A 21,536-nucleotide genomic window follows, 5' to 3' on the forward strand; every position below is an offset into this window, starting at 1 on the left:
AGGCCAGGAGCTCGCTGGGAACTTGTGTTGATTTGTTAACCCTTTGTGCATGGAGACTGATGAAGAGTGAGGGGACTTGACCTTCAGTGGCTGGAGATGGGAACGTCAGCCATGAAATTCACTGTGAAGACGCAGCGCAACATCTCAAAAAGAACTGCAACCCTCAAAGCAGCCGGACAGACGGTGAAGTTGAATGTTGGCATCGATGTTGGTGACTCCAAATTCCAAATGGGCGACATTAGGAAAAGGTTTGGAGTAACACCATGTTAAAAAGGTGAAGAGGCACAGAGTGAACTGAAACGAAAGAACGGTGCGCCAGACTCCAGGTGGCGCTGGTGAGACCGTTTTGGTCACATGGTCAAATGGGGGGGCCAAAGGGAGAGCTGAGCAGGTCTGACATCATGACGGGTGACACAAACTAAAGAGACCCCGTGACGTCTGGACCTCCAGAATCCTCAAAGACATCAGCCAAGTCCAAGAGAGGACATCTAGTGGAGACAACGAGAATGACATCTGAGAGGGACAGCAGCAGGTGCTTCTTGAGGGAGTCATGGAGGTAACGTCATTAGGAAATGTCTGGGCGCCACGTTGGGGTCCTCCTCACGCTTCTGAAATGTCCCAAATGAAAAGAAGGACTCAGCCTGGGACTTGAGGGACACGTTTAGTCTTATCTTGCCTTTTTCTTACAGGTGACAAAGATGGCACTTTTCAGATTGACATGGCGTCTGGAAATATAACGATGACAAAGGCTGTGGGGTCGGCAGACCAAATCGTTTTATCAGTGATGGTGAGTACGGTGGGAATTCCTGATCAGAATGAGGCCCACCCTGGACTGATGCAGCCAGCCAATCAGCTATTAGCCTGAGGAGCATGTTGTTGTGATGTCATTAAAATGTGGTATGGCAGGGGACGAGGGGGAACGTGAAACATCAAACATGGGGGACCACTGAACCGCCTTCTACTTGACGTTATGACGTGAGCGCCATGATGGCTCATTTTCTGCACATCGTCATTCTCTCCCATATTGTGGGGTGGTGGGAGGGTCTAAATCCTGTAGCCACTCCCCTTTCTCATTAATATGCACCTACTCCCCCTTGAGACCACCCAATTTAAATGGCTCAGAGGTCACTGCCCAGTTTTAAGGTGTAAAAACACTCAAAAAGGAGCATAAAGGTGTGGGGAGTTTTACCTCATATATTTGAAAATTGGCTCAGAAATAATCAGGGTCTTCACAGACTTGAGCTCAATACGGAACTGAATTGGAGAATCAAGATGGCGGACTTACATGTAAGAAACAGGAAGAGGAGGGATCATGTGGGACAGGGACTGGACGTGATGTCATCAGACAGAGGTGTCTTGAGAGGCAGAGATGATGTCATTAGGAGGTGGGCTCTTCTGATAGGCTGCAGAAGGAAAAGAGGAGAAAGCATCAGAGGACAGCGCCACCTGCTGGCTCGGCTGACAAAACACTTCTGTTCGAGCCCGTAAGCCATCGAAATGTGCTCTCGTGTGTCACAAAGGGGGTCCAGATTTTTGGTTGTTGGGTATAATGCAACACAATGGAGGGTCTTGAGATAAAGTGCAGTGAGAAAGTCTCACCCTCTTGACATTTGCCCGAACACTTTATCTATATAGCGCCTTTTCTCAAGAAAGACTTGCCAATAATGGCTGGGTGATGCCCACACATTTCAAACCTGGGGGGTCAAAAGTCGGCTTTGAACCTGTGACCTTTATGCCAGTTTACGTCGGTGTAACATGCTTTGCTTCATCTGGCCATCCTCAGTGGTCTGCCTACCTGCTAACCCCTTTGCTTTGCTCATTTCCTTTGCAGGCCTATCAGACCGACGACGCCAATAAGTTTGCGCTCACGACCGTCACCATCGACGTCCTAAAAAAGAGCCTAAACCCTCCAGTGTTCGAGAAATCGACATATGACGGCTTTGTGCCCAGCGACTCTCCGGATGGCAGCATGGTCCTCGAGAGGGGCTTCGCTAGCAGACCCCTGAAGGTCATCGCCACGGACGCCGATTTCAATAATGTGAGTTCATCGAGAAAGTGACTGCCTGTCTGCCACCAGTATCCTTGGCAGGGTGGTGATGTGCGGAAAGTCTCGTGAAAGGCTGACCTTGGCCAGCTGGTGACTTCCATATTGTGCCCCTCTTGCCATTTTCAGTTGATGGCCTCAGGATGGTCAGTACAGTAACTCATGGTGCTTTGTTAGCTGCTGGACCCTCAGAGACCTGGAGAGAGTTAAGAGTTAGGACGCAGAGTGGACAGCAGACTAACCAGTTAACGGGGCCAAAATGACCATAGGAGGACTTCTGTTAATGACACACGTGTCACCTAGTATCCCTCAGTATTGCATTGCATGCCACCGATTGTACCAGCCTGATGCCCCTTTACAACACAGTAGCCGAGTGGAGTTGAAGAGACTCCTGTGGCCACAAGGGGGAGCCTGAGAGATTCAGTGAAGTTGGGGGGCAACAGAAGGCGGGCAGAGGGCGGCCATTGATGTTAATAGAGGAGCGGAAGGTGAGTGAGGGGGGGATTTCTGTGATGTCATTGGGGGCGAAGGCCATTAAGAAGCCCACCGGTGACACAGGGGTGCAGACCCACTTAAGGCATGGGCTGGGTTCCGGTCCGGTCATTTGTGTTTCTCGCTTGTATGATAAACACTCAGACTTTGGTGGGACTTTGATGTCCTTGACATGTATTATGGCTTTTGGGGGACACTCCAGGATACCCCTGGTGGCCACAGACCTTGTTTACATACTGATGGCACCCCCTGACTAATGCTACCAGGACAGGACATGGTGGTAATGAAAGCACTAAGTATAGATAGTGGCAGACTGGACTGTAACTATGAGCTGGCACTGGCGCCCCCTTCTGGGGTGAGACTGGCATGTCACCTGTTTGTGTCACCATCAGAGGCTCGTTTCCGGGGTCCGTCCATTGGCTGCTCTCTTCTGATCCTCCACTCATGCTAACATGACGCTCTGAGGTGTCATGAAAGGCGCTATATAAGGTACTGGATATTAACGGCTCACTCAGAGGGTCAGCCTTCACTTGCTTCCTTGTCCTTCCTCATCGTTTGCTTCTTCGTAATTAAGGACTGAGTGATTAATTCAAATGTATGACATTCAGCATTTCCTTTTCCAGGGAATAAACCCCGACTTGGTCTACAAGATTGAGGACAGCACAGAGTTTGTGGTGACCGCTCAGGGCTTCATCCTCACCAGCGGGAAACTCTCAGCTGGCTCAGCCAACGTGACGGTGAGTGACAGGCACTTGGTGACCGGGGTGGACGTTTGCCTTCAGAGCTGTGAGACACACTGGTCAGTAGTCCATAGGCATCATGAAAGAAGTGACCACCAGCAGCCCACATGTCCCCCATGTGGGCTCTCAGGGGCACAACATACTGTGTGTGCAGGGGGACTTGGGGGGGGTCAGTTAGTTATGAGGGAGGAGGACCACACGATGGCATCTCCACTTTAAATGACCAAGGACAAGGTAGCGAGAGGTGGACAAGGTGATGTCTTCTAATGAGGGGTGCTGCATTGACTCGCTGAATCATGTGTGGAATTGTGACTCTCTGCTTTGACCTTTGGGGACAGCGCCTTTCTCCACCAACTTCATGGACTACATCTCACGTTTAGTGAGAATCCCAGCTGAGGAGCTTCAAGCTGTGCAGATGGACGTGGGGTCTGCTTCGATATGAGGGAGAAGACCACTCCATCCTGACCTAAGTTCATGTGTAGATGACATTTCAGACTTTTATAAGGACTCTCCCCTTAGAGCCTCGGAGGCTCCTGGTCAGGGACAGGCCACAGGTGTCAGTCTTTTCATGGTCCTTGGTGGGCTGAGCTTCTCAACGTCTGTGTGGTCCTCACGATGGCTCAAATGTGAAATCAGCAGGCAGCTCTCACCAGTGTGTCTGTCATGAGTCTGGGGGTCCTAAAGGGACATCTGGAGCATTTGGCCTGAGTGTTTGTGCTCTGCTTGATCTTCGTGGACTTTGTGTGCCCACCATGAGAGGCAGTGGAGCTGTCCAGGACAGCCGGCTCCTCGTGTCAGAACTTCACAGGCCAACCTGCCTGACTGAGGGGCTTCCTTTATCACCAGGGGGCCTTTACTGCACTGTGGTGCCCAGGGTGGGGGCTGACCCTTAAAGGCCAGTAGCGACACTCATGTTTCTGGCCCCGCCCCTCATCTCTCAAGCCATACACCCGCAGTGAAGGTTTAGGACCCGCCCCAAGGGTGGAGCAATGCAGTGTCATATCTATCTATCTATCTATCTATCTATCTATCTGTTATATAGCGCCTTTCACTCTATCTATCTATCTATCTATCTATCTATCTATCTATCTATCTATCTATCTATCTATCATATAGTGCCTTTCACTCTATCTATCTATCTATCTATCTATCTATCTATCTATCTATCTATCTATCTATCTATCTATAGTGCCTTTCACTCTTTCTCTATCTATCTATCTATCTATCTATCTATCTATTTGTTATATAGCGCCTTTCATTGCCCATCACTATAGTGCGCCCTTTTCCTTCTCCTTATCTCTCCGTCCACCTTTTCTCTTCCAGGTGGTGGCTGAAGACAGGCAGAGTGGCGAGTTTGCCCGTGCGAAGATCAGCGTAGACGTTACAGGTAGGGTTTCTGTTTTTTTGAGGTGCCATCTAAACAAAGCGGTTTTCTTGTTCATGAAAGTTTAAACTAATAAGACGTTAGTGAAAATAGAAAATGGAAACATAAAGCTGAAAATGGAAGTGAAAGTTGCTGCTGCTGTCATTTTGGTGGCACTCTGGTGGTACTTGTGTTTGGGTGGCATGTCTGTGCCCGCGTGTCTGGTGTTGTTTGTGTTTTCCTCCAACCTCAGAGCCGTGAGTGTTGACAGGTGCCCGCACGTCTGTCTGTGACTCCCTTACTATTTTCTCGGATTGTCACCTTTAGACTTTTTCGTGCGGCTCCTCGATTTTGTTTCCTCTCTCGACTTTGCTCGTTTTGAACGCTGAGGTGGTGCTGCTGCCTCCCACTGAGGACACTGAGGTCTGTGCCCCCCGGCCCTCCTCTGTGTGCAGTTTGCATGTTCTCTCCGTGTCTGTGTGTCTTTCCTCCCACCGTCCAAGGCTGTGTAGGTGGTGCCCATGTGTGACTGTGATGGACTGGCATCCTGTCCAGGTGTTGTTCCTGCCTTGCACCTGATGTTTGCCGGGATGGGCTCGGCCCCTCGTGACTCAGCTCAGGATTAAACGCTTGGCGTATTGATTTGTTTTGGATGTGCCCGCTGTGCCTATCTTGTTTTTTCACACTTGTCGCCATTTTTGCTGGTTTCTCGTTGGCGGTCCTCATGTCGGATGTTTTCCCTTTTGTTCATTTTGTCCCCCCGGCCCCTTGTTGATTTCAGAGTTTTCAGTTTGTTCTTTGTGTTGTGAATGATTTCGAGACGTTTCTGAGCACTCGTCATGTCGTGTCCTTTGGGGGGTCGTGAACGGTCAATCGTGACGTGGTGGTCCCATCCCCATCCGGGTTCACAGATTCTGAGGATGAAAACAAATCCCGGCTGCTCCCGTGGTTAACCGTTTGCTGACTACGTTCAGACTTTGTCGTTTTTTGACTCGATTCTCGTCTCGTGTGTTTGTTCTTCTTCATCTTCTCTTTCCGTGTTCTGACCTCCTGATTGGCCCCTCAAACCATGTGATGATTTTTAAGGCTCCAACATCTGGAGAATCTCCAAAGAAATCGCCGCTTTGCCGTCAGGTTTGATGTCACGTTTTGATGGCCTCAGCCGTCTCCACGTGTTCTCCGAGGCCCGTCATCACTTTCGTTTGTTTCCTCCGTCACTCGCCCATCCATCGCAGTTTGTTCCTTTTTCGTGTGTCTGCCTGGCGCCAGATTGGACCAACTCATATGAATGGCCCCGCCCCCTCAGCGTTTTCAGAGCTTCGGTTGTGATTTCGCTCTTCGTTTTCTGTTTCTGCACGCGTCCCACATTCAGTTTTTGTGATTCGAGTTTTACGTTTCGTTGATTTCAATTGCGGCCATTTTGTCTTCGTCGTCCCTCGCTGTGAGGGGCGTGGCTTCAGAGCTCCTAACCTGTGGTTGATGGTGAAGGACGTCCTCTGTTGGCCCTCACACTTGGAGTTTTGCTAACGGTGCAGACGCGTCCCGCCTTTGGATTTGATTTTTTGGTTGCCCCTCAAATATTTTTTGCAGGTCTCACCAGCCCAGTAACTTCGACGGGCCTATCAGGGGACAGCAAACAAAAGAGAAATGTCCAGTTGCTCGTGTCACACAATGCATGGGGTGGTCCGCTGTAGCCCCCTTAAAGTTGCCGTTGCTGAGTCATCACCTCCTGCTTGTGCTGCTCGGCCTCCGTTTTCTGTTAGCTTTCACTTTTTAGGATTTTTTGTTAAATCTTTTTGTTTTTTGGGAAAAGAGAGTGAAGAAGAAAAAAAAAACGAAACAAATGTAAAAAAGAGGAAAATCGATAAAAATCAAATCAAATATCCAGCGAATCAGAAAAGCCATGGGACGGTGGAGGCCCCGCCCCCTTAGGCACACCTGGAATCTCATTGGCCGGCTCCGCTCTGCAGTGCGAGAGGCTCATAGTGTGTCAGAGAGCCGACAGAGAGACGGGCGCCTCAACAAAAGAACTCAATCTGTGAAAACTGGCAGACGGTCACTAAAAATAAAAACCACGAGGACCACCAGGACCACCTCAGGCCGCCGCCATCTTGGACGGTGTGTACAGCCCTCTGACGGCGTCCCCAGAGCGACCCCAGCAATGCCCACCTGCGTCTCGACGATGACATCACGACGGGCTGTCATGGCGTCCTAAAGTTCTAAATGACATTCGTGAGCTTTTATTGGCCATGAAGATGCGTTGATGTGGGGTAGTGGGCGCCATTGTGATGACCACAACCGTGTTTAAAGCCCCGTATGTCCAGAGGTTTGTCCGGGGTTTTGCTCCCCGAGTTGAAGATGAAGCCCTCCGCACACCTGCTGGGCGTCTCCATTATGGGATGGAGGAGTCGCTCAGATGAGGCGCGCAGCCCGAATTGCAGATTTACTTTTGTTGTATTGATGATATTGGTGTCATCTCAAGTCACAGCTTAATATCCAGTCACATCTACCTTGGAAAATGGATGGACTCGGCACATTTGGGCTTTTTTCATGTTGGACCCCTCACCCCCTTCAGCCTCAGACCACTGAGGGTCTTTGGAGTCACTAAAGGGGTCTTTTCATTCCAAAGTCACATCTGTAGTCACGGCAAACAAACAAGCATGGACTCCCAGCGAGGTACACATGAGCCTCCTCACTCCGTCTTCCTTTTGTTCTTTTGATGGTGACTTGTTCTACGCTGTGTACCTGATTCAGGACACTTTGGGTGTGTGAGTGACGCGTACAGCGGGTGATGGCGACTGCCGTCTGACCACAACATCACGGCCGTACCCGTCCAAAAACAACCAACATGGCATCAGCATGGCACTGAACTTAATAACAATGAACAAAAGCTGAGCGAGGAAAACTGCAGTGAACCCGCCACCAAGGTACGCCTCATGCCACACGGGCAGGTCATGTGACACACACTGAGCATGGCAGGGGTCAACACCACGAAATGCATAAGCACACTGAAGGAAACACAATGAGTGATGTTGGGGGGGCTTGTGTTTGTCATTGTCCTTCCTGATGACTCCGCTTGTCTACTCGGGCACAAGTCACACCTGGGCAGGTGAGATCATTAACCCGACAAGAATGTTTTACTGGTGACAACAGTCAGAGTCCAAAGGCCCCCTGTGACCCTCCATGTGTGACACCGCGTGTGACTCAGACACTTCATTACGCAGGCATCCACTGTTTTTATTGGGTTATAAAAGAGCAGAGCTGGGTGGTGCGCCCCCCCTCCCCCAGTGGGCATCTGCACTGAACATCACACGGTGGGCACTGGGCAACTTGGTCTGAGGAAGTCACTCACTTTTATGATTTCTCATGTCTCCTTTAAAATGATTTACACGTTTAGGACATTTAAGGTGGACGGCAGAGTTGGGGGGGGCTGCTGCGCCCCCCCCCAGCGCCTGTGAGCTGCTTTGTATCTCACAGCAAAACACTTAGATAGGGTGAAAGGCGCTATATAATAGATAGATAGATAGATAGATAGATAGATAGATAGATAGATAGATAGATAGATAGATAGGTGAAAGGCACTATATAATAGATAGATAGATAGAGTGAAAGGCACTATATAATGAGATAGATAGATAGATAGATAGATAGATAGAGTGAAAGGCACTATATTATAGATAGATAGATAGATAGATAGATAGATAGATAGATAGATAGATAGATAGATAGATAGATAGATAGATAGATAAAAAGTACAACTGAATTAAGAATTAAGAAGAGAGGGCAGCGTGGCATTGAATGAACGTGAGACCCCCTGGTGCCGTGTTTCTCCAGGTCAGCAGGAAGATGACAGCTTTGTCCATCGTGGTCTTTGTCCAGTGCAGTGCTGAGCTGGGGCTTCACATGAGGTGGCGTTCATCCTGTCTGAGGTCAGAGCCACCGGCCAGTCGGTTGCGCTACCTTGGGGTTTGGGGGCACACGAGCTGTTTTTCCATGGAGCTGTAAACCATTGTAGGGTCAGGGGACTTAGGGGATCAGAGGACATGCAGCCTTTCAGCACATTAGGGTTGGTGCCATCGCGAGGTCCTTTAGTTCTTCACCTGGTATGCTGTGAAGGTTAGTGCTGGATAGATGGCGGTGTAAACCCGAGAGAGGACCACTCAGTCCAGTCCCACTCAGTCCAGTCGGTCCCCTCATCTCTTCCAGGTTCCTCATGACCTGTTAGTGAGCTGCGGATTCTGCTTTGCAGCTCCGGACCTAAATGCCGGCGTGCGCCCCCTGCAGGATGCGTGATGAATTCCTGCACTCGTTCAGTTCAGCTGGCATTTGTTTTGGTCTTTACAGCAAAGCCATTTGGTGTTCAATTTGTGTTTCTGCTTCTGTGACGCGTTGTGCGGTTGCCAGACGCCTGGTCACAATTGGTCACCCTTGGTCACGGCGTTGTGACCAATGACGCAATGAAGGCGATGATATTTAAGGCTTTTGAACTCCAAACCACTCTTACTAAACGTTTCAGGATTTGGATTTTCGGTGACTTTTGCGCCTTTTGGTTCCCATTCAGTTGTGACATCGGATTTCTCCACTGGCACTGACCCTGGCCCGTATTTACTTGGGCTCCATCTTCTGACCTGGCCACCTTTGCTTCATTCCGCCTTGGCATTCGCTCTGCCACATCCCTGACTGATGGACGCCATTTTGTTTTCACTCACACCTTTAAGGGTCAGGGGTCCCTGGCCAATCCCACCTGAATCACAGACCTGGCCTGCCCTGGTAGGTCACCTCAGCACTCGCCACTGTCACTTCTGAGATCCTGGCACACCATTGGCTGGCCTCACCGAGTTCAGATTTTACAAAGCAGATGTCTGAAAGTCCCCGAGCAACAGTCAGAGGTCTGGGGGGCCGACATCACTGCCCTGGACAGCCTAGCAGGACCACCACATTTCTGTTTGACACAGCATTGGCACAGACTCGACCGCTGACTGCCATGGCGGCCCAGACAGGAGACTCTGATGTAATCTGATGCTGTTATTTTTGCAGGTGCCACTACTGCCATGTCCACCACTGACATTGCCTCCATACCCACCAGTGCCAGCACTACGAGTCCCATCAACAACAGCACAGCCACTCCTGCAAAGACCACAGGGGACACGTCGGCTGTGCCAACTCCTTCGCGGTCCTCCTCTCCTGCTCCTTCTGTCCCGACTACAAGTCCTAATGCAGGTATTGCTGTTAGCTGATGGGCATGCTGGTGCCCTGCCAGTGGGGGGCCACCCGACCTTTGAGGTCACTCCATGTGGCTACTTTTGTTTTATGATTTGAAATACCAGTCAAGTATATTGCTGCACAAGTCTTTACCAGGGCTGAGCTGCAAATCTGGGGAGAGTGCCCACCAAGGCTGATGCCAGCTTTCTGATTGGCCAGCAGAAGGGGGGGGCAGAGGTTTGTGGGGTTGGTCCACAATGTGCCTTAATCACAGCCTCAAAGAGGGCATTGCCATTGTGGTTTACTCTGTAGGATGCACTTTGCCACTGTAACCCCACCAATGCTACTCTTGCAGGTGCCACTAATGCCACGTCCACCAGTGATGGTGTCACCACGACTACCAGTGCCACAGTGAACACTACAAGTGGCACAACAGCTTCTTTGCTGACTGCAGGGAACACGTCAGCCGTGCCAACCCCATCGCCATCTCCTGCTCACACGTCTGCTGTCTTGACCACAAATCCCAATGCAGGTATGGCTCACAAATGGGCATCGCTGATGTGTGGAGCCCTGGCACCGGGGAGAGTCTGCCCACATTACCTTTGCTTTTTTTACATGAAGTGTGGATGCAGTCAGTATAAAGTGCCACACATACCTGCCAGTGGTCAGGTGCTCACCAAGGCTGATGCCAGGAAGGGTCTGGCAGAAGTCAGTGGAGTGAATCTCCCTGACAGGCTATTATGTGCCACGGGCACAGTCACTTCCTCCAGTGTGGCCTTTGCCCACACCGATTCTCAAAGAGGGCATCTCCACCATACCACACTTTGCTGCTGTAACCCCCCCGTGCTACCTTTGCAGGTTCTACCATGTTGACCACTCTAGAGAGCTCGACTCGGCCATTACCATCCACTGCAAGTCCTGCGTCTCCAGCGCCATCTTCATCATCCTCTCCCTCACTTGCGCCCCCTACTGGCACAGGTACATTTCTTACGCTAGGCTCACTTGAAGCTTTTGCTGTTTTGCTTTCTGCCCCTCGGTGTTGGGAGGCTTTTGTGCGTTTCAGCTGATGCCTGTGGGGGTTGAAGGTGGGCGATGCCAGCGCATAGAAGGGGTGGCATGTGGAGACGTGAACTCCAACAAGGGGGCTGCCTGGGGGGCTTGTCTCTTGCGGTGCATGTGGGATTGAAGCTCAGGCTGTGACGTCGTTGGCTTGAAAGTGGGTGACACCAACGCAGAGAAAGGGAACTCTTGAGGGGGCTCGTGTGCCATGACGCTTGGCTGGTGGCTGGCAGTGCTTGTGCTTTGTCTCTGATTTGATTTGAGGTGCTGAATTCATGACACTTTATTAATGACATTTAAAGGACATCCCCGAGAGTAAATTGTCTTCACATGACCTGTGGGGGTCTCGCCTGGTGAAGGTTGTTGAAGGACCCCAGGGAGTCGGACCCCTTCTGGGATTTGAACATTTTATGGAAGTTGAGTTGTGTTCACTTTTGAAAGGCCACCTTGGTGCTCGTCTTCAGGGAGGTCCGCGTGCTGCCATTTTGTTTTTATCTTTTCCTGCTTTCAGCACTTTTCTGTATGGACCCCTGGGCGCCCCATTTTGTGGAGATGACCCCCGTTAATCACCATGTGAAATGTGACCCTGTGATGCCATTGGAATTCTGACTCCCTGGACGCAGGGCATAGAGAAGCAGGGCTCAATTATACTGAAAAGAGAGGGGGGTCCGCATACCACCCCTGGCATCTGATAACAAGACAAGCTGCATGAAAGTTTGACAAAAACAGGAGGGGTCAGATGGGGGGATTCCTGCTATATAAATAACATGGATGATGATGATGATGATGATGATGAAGATGATTAGTGGCTGCTGTGCTCTGTCCTCCTCTACAGTGCAGCCCACCAAGTGAAATCAGCCTCGCTGGACATGTGGGCAGTGGGCAGTGGGCTTGTGGGCTGCACAGACACAACAAAACACGGCCGAGTTTAGAGCAGGGTGAGGGGAGCCATTAAAACAAGGTGGCCGAGCTGAGGCCACTCAAAGGCCACTCAAAGGCCACTCACAGCTCGTCCTCTTCACTCCTCCTCAGACACCGTCAAGTGGACTTTGAAGGCCCCTAATATCCGCCTGCTCACCGCAGTCCTCGGTCACTTGTTTAGCGTGTTTACTTCTTCTTTAGGTGAAGACCTCCTTCTGTTTGTGTGAAATGTCCCCAGCTGTGTCCCCGAGTTGTTCCTGAAGTCATTTTAAGTGACAGCCTCCGCCCATTGGGCTCACTCCTGGGTTTGGCCTTTTTAGGAGGTGAGGGTCCGCGCTTTTCCACCGAGCCCTTACTTCACTTGTGCCGTTGGGCTCCCTCTTTGGAGGGTCTGCTGTTCAATTTCCTGATCTCTGATATTTGCTCGTGTGACGCCGTGTGACATTAAAGTGGAACAACGAGTCGCGTAGAGATGGGAGGATAAGAGGATTTTAATAAAGTGTCCTCCCTCCCTTCACACAACTCCTGCTCGGACCCCAGGGAGCACGTCAGCCACGCCAGCTCCATCACGGACCCCCTCTGTCTCGTCCACAGACCCCTGTGCAGGTACTGCTGTCAAGTGACGTGTGGAGCCCTGGCTTTGGACTGAAGAGACGTGGCGGGTGAGAGGCGACCTTTGAGTTCATGTGCCACTCCTCTGTTGTCCCCAAATCTCACCCGGGTGTCACATCTCCACTGCTGCCTCGGTGGCTCATTCAGACTCCCACAAGTCTTTGCACAGAGAGCTGCATCCTGGCTTCAGTCCTGAAGGCTCTCCCATTGGTTGAGAAGCTGCCCACATGACCTTTGGTCTTTTTAGATGATGTGAACTAAGGAGGTGTGGCACTGGCCAAAGGGTGCACTAAGTATGCAGTGCCACACATGCCTGCCAGTGCAGACTTGGTGAGAGGGAAGGGGGGCTGCAGGGGTCAGTTGGGGGGCTCTGAATCTCACCCACACTACTAGCTGCTCTGTTTTCTGCTCACAGCTGCCCACTCTGATGTGCCCTTTGTCCACCTCTGATCCTCAAAGAGGCCATTGGCACCATATTCTTCTTTGCCCCTGTAACCCCACCATGCTACTTTTGCAGATTCTGCCACCACCATCACCTCCAGCACTCTACAGAGCTCAGCATCTCCATTAACGTCCACGGCAAGTCCTGCGTCTCCAGCGCCATCTTCATCACCCCATCCCTCACTTGCGCCCCCTGCTGGCACAGGTACATTTTGTATGCTTGGCTCACTTGAAGCTTTTGCTGTTTTGCTGTCTGCTCTGTGGTGTTGGGAGGCTTTTTGCATTTCGTTTGGCATTCTAGTGGGTACAGTCTGGGCTGTGATCATATTGGGATGAATGTGGGTGATGCCAACTCCGAGAGCCGGGTTTTGATCAGAGAGGGTGGCATATGGAGAAGAAACGCATCTCTCGAAACATAAGAATGGGGTGCTGAGGGGCTCGTCTGTTGGGCGGTTTGGTGGGCCGCTGTCTGTGCTTGTGCCTCGCTTGGTTGCTCTCTTTGATGGAAGGTCAGTTGTGCCCGAGCTGAGATTGCCATGTTTGCACTTTTCATATCGAATTCTTTCAACGTCACATCGATGGTGTCAGCGTGCTGCCATTTTGGGGGTCTTTTCTGTTTTGATGGCATGCACGGACACTTGGGTGCCACCAGACTGTGTTTGAAGGTGACCTCGTTACTCACTATGTGACCCGTCATGTCAGAAGGTGATGGCAACTCGAAAGTGCAAGGTGGGCTTTGCCAGGCCTCACACAGTAAGCCTGCCCCTCTAAACTCAAACCTCAAAAGGGGGCAAAGGCTTGCAGTCCGTCAAGGGAGAGGAGAATCGCAAAACCCCCGGCCCAAAAAGTGGTTTACATAAAATGAAAGAATGGGATGAAGATGGGATGAAGAGTGGGATGAAAGGACAGCAAAGTGGCGTCTGAAGGAACACAAAACAGCAGAGGAGAGTCAAAGAAACAAAAAGGAGGTCAGACTTGGCGCAAGTCGGGCTCTTCATATAAATGAGGAGACTGGCGCCAAGAGGAGAAACCCAACAGCGGAAGCACTGACATGTTGGAATATTCTGGACTGTTAAAACAAACGTGTCACATGACCACCACCTGATGGGGTCCACAAGGGGCTAGAGAAGGATCAAAAATCAAAAATGACATCACTGACCGTGAAATCCCCTAAAGCAGAGACACCCCTCATGCTCAGGTGTGAGGTCTGTCGTTTGGAACCTTCTGGGAGCGGCGAGGACCACCGATAAAGATCTGAGATCAGCAACCTCGAAACGACATGGCGATGTTACCGACCCCCAGTTTTAACAAACCTGTGACCCCGTAAGTAGGTGAACCTCTGGGGTCCGTTGAACGACTTCAAGTCTCACTGATCGGTTCTGTTACGGACCCCTTTGGTCGGCTCCTGCACAAAATGTGGTCCAAAAAGGAGGGTTTGTGGGGTCTAGGAAGGGAACCCCAAAGAGCTTGAGGTCATTCACACAAGGGGACATCGAGACGAGTGGAACAGTAGGTGACATGTGGGGTCTTCTTGAGTCAGGAGGCACCAGACGAGCAGCACTGAAGTGACATCAAAGGAATCGTTAGGACAACAAAGCAACGTACTGAGGAGGAGGAGGAGGAGGAGGAAGGTCAAACAGTCTGACCACACGGAGAAGTGTGAAGAGAGGAAGACGAACAGGAGAGCAATCTGGACAAGAAGAGGCCACTCAGCCCACCAAAGGTCCTGGTGATTGGTTTGATTTCAGCTGAAAAGAAAAGAAGAAGAAGAAGAAGAAAATAATAAATATTTATATTATATATAGAATTAGAATTAGAATTAGAACAATCTAGACGAGAACAGGCCATTCAGCCCAACAAAGCTCGCCAGTCCTATCCACTTGCTTCCTCCAAGAAAACATCAAGTCGAGTTTTGAAAGTCCCTAACGTCTTACTGTCTACCACACTACTTGGTCGCTTATTCCAAGTGTCTATCGTTCTTTGTGTAAAGAAAAACTTCCTAATGTTTGTGCAAATTTACCCTTAACAAGTTTCCAACTGTGTCCCCGTGTTCTTGATGAACTCATTTTAAAATACAAGTCTCGATCCACTGTACTAATTCCTTCATAATTTTAAACACTTCAATCATGTCACCTCTTAATCTTCTTTTGCTTAAACTGTAAAGGCTCAGCTCTTTTAATCTTTCCTCATAATTCAACCCCTGTAGCCCTGGAATCAGCCTAGTGCTCTTCTCTGGACCTTTCTAGTGCTGCTATGTCCTTTTTGTAGCCTGGAGACCAAAACTGCACACAGGACTCCAGATGAGGCCTCACCAGTGTGTTATAAAGGTTGAGCAGAACCTCCTGTGACTTGTACTCCACAGATCAAGGCGCTATATAACCTGACATTCTGTTAGCCTTCTTAATGGCTTCTGAACACTGTTGGGAAGTTGATAGCTTAGAGTCCACTATGACTCCTAAATCCTTCTCATAAGGTGGACTCTCGATTTTCTGACCGCCCATTGTGTATTCAAACCTAACATTTTTACTTCCTATGTGTAATTCTTTACATTTACTGACATTAAATTTCATCTGCCACAAATCTGCCCAAGCCTGTCTGCTATCCAAGTCCTTCTGTGATGATATAACGGATTCCAAATTATCTGCTAATCCACCTATCTTGGTATCATCTGCAAACTTAACCAGCTTGTTACTTATATTCCTATCTAAATCATTTATATATATTAAAAATAGCAGCGGCCCTAGCACTGCCCCTGCTGGTCACCACTCTTAACATCGACCAGTTCTGATGAGGTTCCTCACACCATCACCCTCTGCTTCCTGTGTCTGAGCCAATTCTGCACCCATCTAAAAACATCACCCTGAATTCCACTTCTTTTAACTTGATGCCCAACCTCTCATGTGGCACCTTATCAAATGCTTTCTGAAAGTCCAGATAAATAATCTCATCTGCTCCACTTTGATCGTATCCTTTTGTTGCCTCCTCATAGAATTCCAACATGTTAGTAAAACACGACCTCCCCCTTCTGACCCCATGCTGACTGTCCTGTCCTTGTCATGTGTTGCTCAATCTTATCCTTAATATTTCCTTCCATTAATTTTCCTGTGATGCTTGTTAAGCTTACTGGCCTATAGTTGCTCTGATCTGCCCTGTCACCCTTTTTATATAATGGGATGATATTTGCCATTTGCCAGTCCTTTGGAATCTCTCCAGTGCACAGTGACTTCCTAAAAATAAGTGTCATATAAATATGTGTCATATGTGTCAATAAAACTCGAATAACAAGCCCCTCGACGTTGGTTTCTGACAATCGCTTTCTTTCTTTGACCCTAATCTCGTGGTCAGGCCGTCATTTCTGTGCTCCTCTTCCTCCCAACATTTCTTGCTCGTCTTCATCCCAGACTTGTGGACAGACAGGAACGTCCCGGGGCCTTCAGCGCGCAGCGTGTGTTTGTGTGTTTGTTTCTCTTTCTTTCTTTCTTTCTTTCTTTCGTTTTTTCTTTTATACATTTAGTCCCCCACTCCCTTGTTTTCTTCTGTGAATGTTTTTCTATTTTTGGTGATTCTGATGTCCCCAGCAGTGCCACTTGGAGCCCATGTGAAGTTCAAGGAGGGTATCACCATGGTGATGGTGCCACCATGTCATCTAGTGGACCGAGTGTCCCTCCTTGTTCCCAGTACTAATCCAGCTGAATGACCTTTAATATCCCCCCCCACTGGTCGCCCACCCTTGTCATCATTTTCTTTTTTCAGATGTCACTGTGGGCCAGGGGTGTGCAGGTTGCCTTCCCCCTTTGAGGTTTTGCAGGTCTGGTGACCCCCTTTGTAAGTCCAGATGTCGGCGGCTGACCACCGGCGGTTACTGCAGTGGTGGGAGTCCACGACAGAACAAGGAGCTTCAGGCTGATGCACAGCTTTGTTCTCCTTTTCTGGCACCTTGATGCCCACCGCAGTGGCACTCAGTCGCCATTTCTAAAGGGTCCTTGCCAGGCAGCTTTACTAACTTTGAGACTCTCGTTGCAAGAGGAGGAGGCATTGAAGGGTCTCGTATTTCGAAGCACTTTGGCATTGTCACTTTGTCACTCGGTGTCACATGAGGCTGCCAGGGTGACTGCCGCCATTGCGCTCGTCTGTTTGTGAAGTTTACTTCAGTGCGTTGCGTTGCGTTGCGTTACCCGTTACCTCAAATGTAAGCGGACCACGTAGGACCCCTTCCTCTTAACATGTCACCCCAGACGCACTTCATTCCAATTTGTTGCCCGCGTTTATCGTGTCCTGAATGTTTTCCTCCGCTGCACAGTTTGGGTTGTTGAGTTTTGAAGCTCAGACCGACAAACCTTTACAGGCCCTCAAGCAGACGGCTCTCGTCCAATTTCAATATTTGGCTCCTTCACAAACAGACCGGAAATACAAATTAGTGAGTCGCACAGGGCACAGCGGGCACATCGGTCGTGGTGCCCAACACTGCCAACCACTGAGCAGTATGCCAGTGTGGTCCATCAGAGTGATGCCACAGGGGGGCCATTGTAAGTCCTCACGAGAACCATCCACAGGAACATTCTAGAAAGACCTGAGGTCCCATAAATGACCCCAAACAGACGATAAGAGATTTGTGAAGCCACAGAAGAGCTCCTGATTGGCGCACAGTCACACAGCCCAGCATAGGCCTTCTTGACGTGCCCACATCCTGCCGACTACACCATACGGACTTACAGACACTCTACTGCCATTGAATAAATGATAGCAAAGTGAAATCCTCATTGTGACATTTAATGACGTCACCTTTATGTGACAATGCTGTTTAAATGAAGCTGGCATCACATCTGTTAAAAGAGAACTTCATGGGGGTGCATTTACTTTTTCACACGACTACCAATCTGTTTTCAAAGCTCAGGGTGTGTTTGTCTGGTTGTCTGCTATGCAAGCCCCCATCGTTGAGCTCCCGCACAGGGCACCACCACTGTTTGGCTCTGAACTTTAGGTGGTGCCCCCCCATACACATTGGGCATCACCAGGTGCTCCTGCTAGTTTTTGCTGAGCAAAGATGTGACATGTCCATCTCCACAACAGCCACTGCAGCACTCAGAGCCAAGAACCTGAGGGCACCTCGATGCCAGGCCTGGTCTGCATGTCCCACCCTGTCATTCTTTATGTTGCTAAGCGGTGACAGGAGGGCCTGGCACAAAGAGCAGCGCCACCTTAAATCCTGTTGGTTCAATACAACGTGCAGATTTCCATTTGCTTGTTTTTATCAAAATTGATAAAAACGCCCGACAATAAAGCAATAAAAAAAACTGAGGCAATAAGGAAATTCCCACATGTGGTGAGCAGCCGTGTTTACATGGGCACTGACATTCCGGTGTTATCTCTCAATCTGCTGATGTTTATGGAATCACGAGGTGCCCCTCGCCAGCCAGTGTGAACATCCTCCTGTGTGGCACAACAGTCAACAATAAGCTCAACATGACGATCGCAAACCCATGGGGTGGCACAGCCTGGCACACTAACTCAGGGCACTTTGTGTGGACCTCCATATTTGTACAAAGAGGGTGGCGAGGCCAGGAGAGCCCAGACAGCTGAGGAACCCAATGAGGCAGCTGCGTGATGGCACTGGAGGTGGGGCTGTGACCCCTAGTGGCCAAACTCTGTGACCAATGATGTCCCAAATCAGGACGGGTACTGCTGGCCAGTTTGGCTTTACAATAAGCAGCAGACCCACCGAGGGTCCGCACCATCAAAGGTGACAGCAGAAGATGGCCTTCTTAAAGGTTTAGTTGGCTGACTGTGACCAGGGACACTGTAAAGGGACAATCTGTGTGTGACGTCACCTGCAGATGGGCGGAGTCGGACTCGGTGTCAGCACATGGCCGCATCAAGTGGGCCTCATCCTCAAACTCAAGGGGCCAAAGTCTGTAGACCCCACAAGGGAGAGGGGAACATTATAGTGACCCCTGAGCCACAGGGCCAAAAGCAAATAATAGTAAAAATAATAAAAGTAATAATAATAATAATAATAATAATAAAAATAACAATGATAATAATAATAATAGTAAAAATAATAAAAGTAATAATAATAATGAATGTTACATAAGCAAACAAACAAAATCCACCAAGCGAGGCAAATCAAAACCAGCGGTAGAGACGAACGCCCAAAAGCCGTAAAGGGGCCGAGGAGGAGCAGCACGATGAGCGGGTCCTGACATCTCAGCGCCAGGCTGCGGCCCCTCAGGTCTCGTCTGCAGGCGGACCACTCAGACTTGCGCTGGGCTCTGCACCTGTGGCAGTGAGGACCCTTGTGGACACAATAGCAGATGCCAACCTGGTAATGCCCAGTCAAATGCCACCCCCCATCACTGGAGGGGTCTTACAAACCGCTGCTCTGCTTCCCGAGACTCCCCACTTCTGCACGGTCCTTAAACGTCGTGACGTCATTTACTGTACAAGAACGACACAAGGCGGGCACCAAACAATGCAACCGACACAAGTGACAATGGCCACAAATCTTGACGACCTGCAAGGTTAATTCCCAAAAACAGTGGAAGTTCAGTTCAAAGCCCCCCAGAAGATGAGGAAGCCTCCACCGTCAAAGGGTCCCGTTACCCAGCGTAGTTTGCACGTCCCTGGCAGGGAGTTTCTCTCTTCTGGTAACGTCTGACGTTCGCTGCATTTGAAAGCCCCTCCTCTGCTCAGGACGTCCCACCCTCCTCCTCCTCCTCGTCGGCCCATCCACAGGGCAGCTTCTCTATTAAAGGTGCAGACGTCACCTCCACTTTGGGGCAAATTGAGGGGGAGACGACAAACAATAAGGAGGTGACGGTGACAACTCAGGTGGCAAGGGTCTCGGCTGGCTTTCAGCAGGGGGCACCGTGTGTTGGATTGGCCTATGGAGTGGACACTGATGGCCATTCCTGTCTGATTGGCCAGGGGGCGCTCTCTCCAGGGACACAGGTGGCTTCTCTAATGCCCCCCCCCTCTCTTCCTTATTAATTTGTGTCCCCCTCTTCTGTCTCCTTTTACAGAAGGTGTGCCCATTCCGCCGCCGCCAGGCTTTACCTCAGGTGACATGGCAGCCCTCGGTGCCACACTGTCGGTGCTTTTGGTCCTGTGCTTGGCAATCATTGGCTTCCTCATTTTTAAAGTCCATCAAGGACGAGGAGATTATGAGAAGATGGCCCGGGCACGCACTTACATCCACTCCCTAGACAGAGTAAGTATGGTGGCAGGGTGACAGCTCTCAAGGTCACCTCGTCTGCTTTGTGAGGGTCTACACTGTGAAAGGTGCCATATCAGGAGGAGACAGTCAGGCTGGGGGTCCGTGAGCACCTGTGGAGTCTGCTGGTCCCCCTCACCTTCACCTACACTTTGTGCCCATCATCCCTACCAATGTGGCCCACTGTGCTGTCACCTGTTCAAGTGGGGGTGAAGCTCAGACCTGATAAACCCCCCATGGGCTACCGTAAATGACAATGACATGTGAAGATGGAGGTCAGCACAACATAACCCCAGGTGACTGACTGGCGTCCAGGCAGACCCCCAACAATGACAGCACCAGAGAACACGCTGGGCGGACCTGCTGACGCTCTGAGCTCTCAAATGTGTCACCGTGTGACCCCCATTGTGCTGTGCCAGCCACTGGCACCTCTAGGAGGATCCCCAAGCAGAGGTTGACCTCTGATATAGCGCCTTTCCACCTCATAATGACACAATACAGGGGTCTTAGTCTTTCTGCTTCCCCCCGCAGACTCCCGGAGGGTCAGCCACATCGACCGACCAAATTCAGTTTGTTAACGATGGCTACCAGGACGACGGACAAACGAAGGCCACCGCTGACGAGACGGATGACAGGGTCCGCCAGATGGCCGACAGGCTCGCCAATGGGGTTGTGGCCTCCGCTCTTGCGGCCTCAGCCGCCAGCGCCGCAGATGCCAACAGCTTGGCCAACTCGGAGGGCAGCATCAGCGAGAAGGAAGTGAAGTCCATCCTGACCAAAGAGCGCAAGGCCGAGGACGGCTACAAGTCGGTGTGGTTCAAGGAGGACATCGAGCCCGACGCCAAGGTGGATGTGGTGATCATCAACGACGACGCTGAGGCAGACGAGGAAGAGGAGGAGGAGGAGGAGGAGGAGGAAGACGGGGGCAGCGATGAAGAGGTCACAAGGGGCTCCGACTCGACAACCCCCAGTGGACCCTCCATCAGCTATGAGCCCCCAACACCCAATGCAGACTTCGAGCAGGATATCCTGTGACCGCTACAGGGCACAGACTGCTCTCTTCTGTACAACGTGGCAAACACAAAGACTTGAACCGCCGTGGCACACGGGACCCTCACCTTGAGATTTCACTAATTTATACGCGAATCAAGTGAGCCAGCTGGCCAAATCGATGTCGATAACCCAAATTGAAATAAATGAGTTAATTATTGAAGGGCACTGCCAGTGGAGATTAATGAAGGTGTCAAGGGGGCTGGCACACCATTATTTATACGGGATAATAAAGAGAGAAAAAAAAAGGGAGTGCCAACAGGCACACAATATCACCGTCCAAGGGTGAGCCCAGTACAGCAGCATGCCAGTGGGCCCTAGACCTGCCAGAGTGCTGGTGAGTCTTTAAATGCCACATCAAATGCCATATATGACCACAGCAACACGCCAGAAGACACCAAA

At 50.4% G+C, this 21,536-nt stretch overlaps 1 protein-coding gene across 5 annotated transcripts; it reads left to right on the top strand.

The window, feature by feature from the left end:
- The first annotated feature begins 706 nt into the window (after positions 1-706).
- cdhr5b (cadherin-related family member 5b) lies at positions 707-21,296 on the top strand. 5 transcript variants are annotated; one of them, XM_039742584.1, is made up of 10 exons: positions 707-787; positions 1,832-2,038; positions 3,160-3,273; positions 4,600-4,663; positions 9,677-9,859; positions 10,197-10,373; positions 10,700-10,819; positions 12,951-13,079; positions 19,894-20,081; positions 20,616-21,296. In XM_039742584.1, exons 1-10 carry the CDS (start codon positions 719-721, stop codon positions 21,117-21,119), a joined length of 1,755 nt encoding a protein of 584 aa, XP_039598518.1. In that variant the 5' UTR covers positions 707-718; the 3' UTR covers positions 21,120-21,296. The 5 variants fall into 5 exon arrangements, with proteins under 5 accessions (XP_039598518.1, XP_039598521.1, XP_039598522.1 ...); XM_039742587.1 differs by lacking the exon at positions 10,700-10,819; XM_039742588.1 differs by lacking the exons at positions 10,700-10,819; positions 12,951-13,079.
- The last annotated feature ends 240 nt before the right edge of the window (positions 21,297-21,536 follow it).

This window comes from Polypterus senegalus, chromosome 1, assembly GCF_016835505.1.
Source record: "Polypterus senegalus isolate Bchr_013 chromosome 1, ASM1683550v1, whole genome shotgun sequence".
NCBI classification, from domain to species: domain Eukaryota; kingdom Metazoa; phylum Chordata; class Cladistia; order Polypteriformes; family Polypteridae; genus Polypterus; species Polypterus senegalus.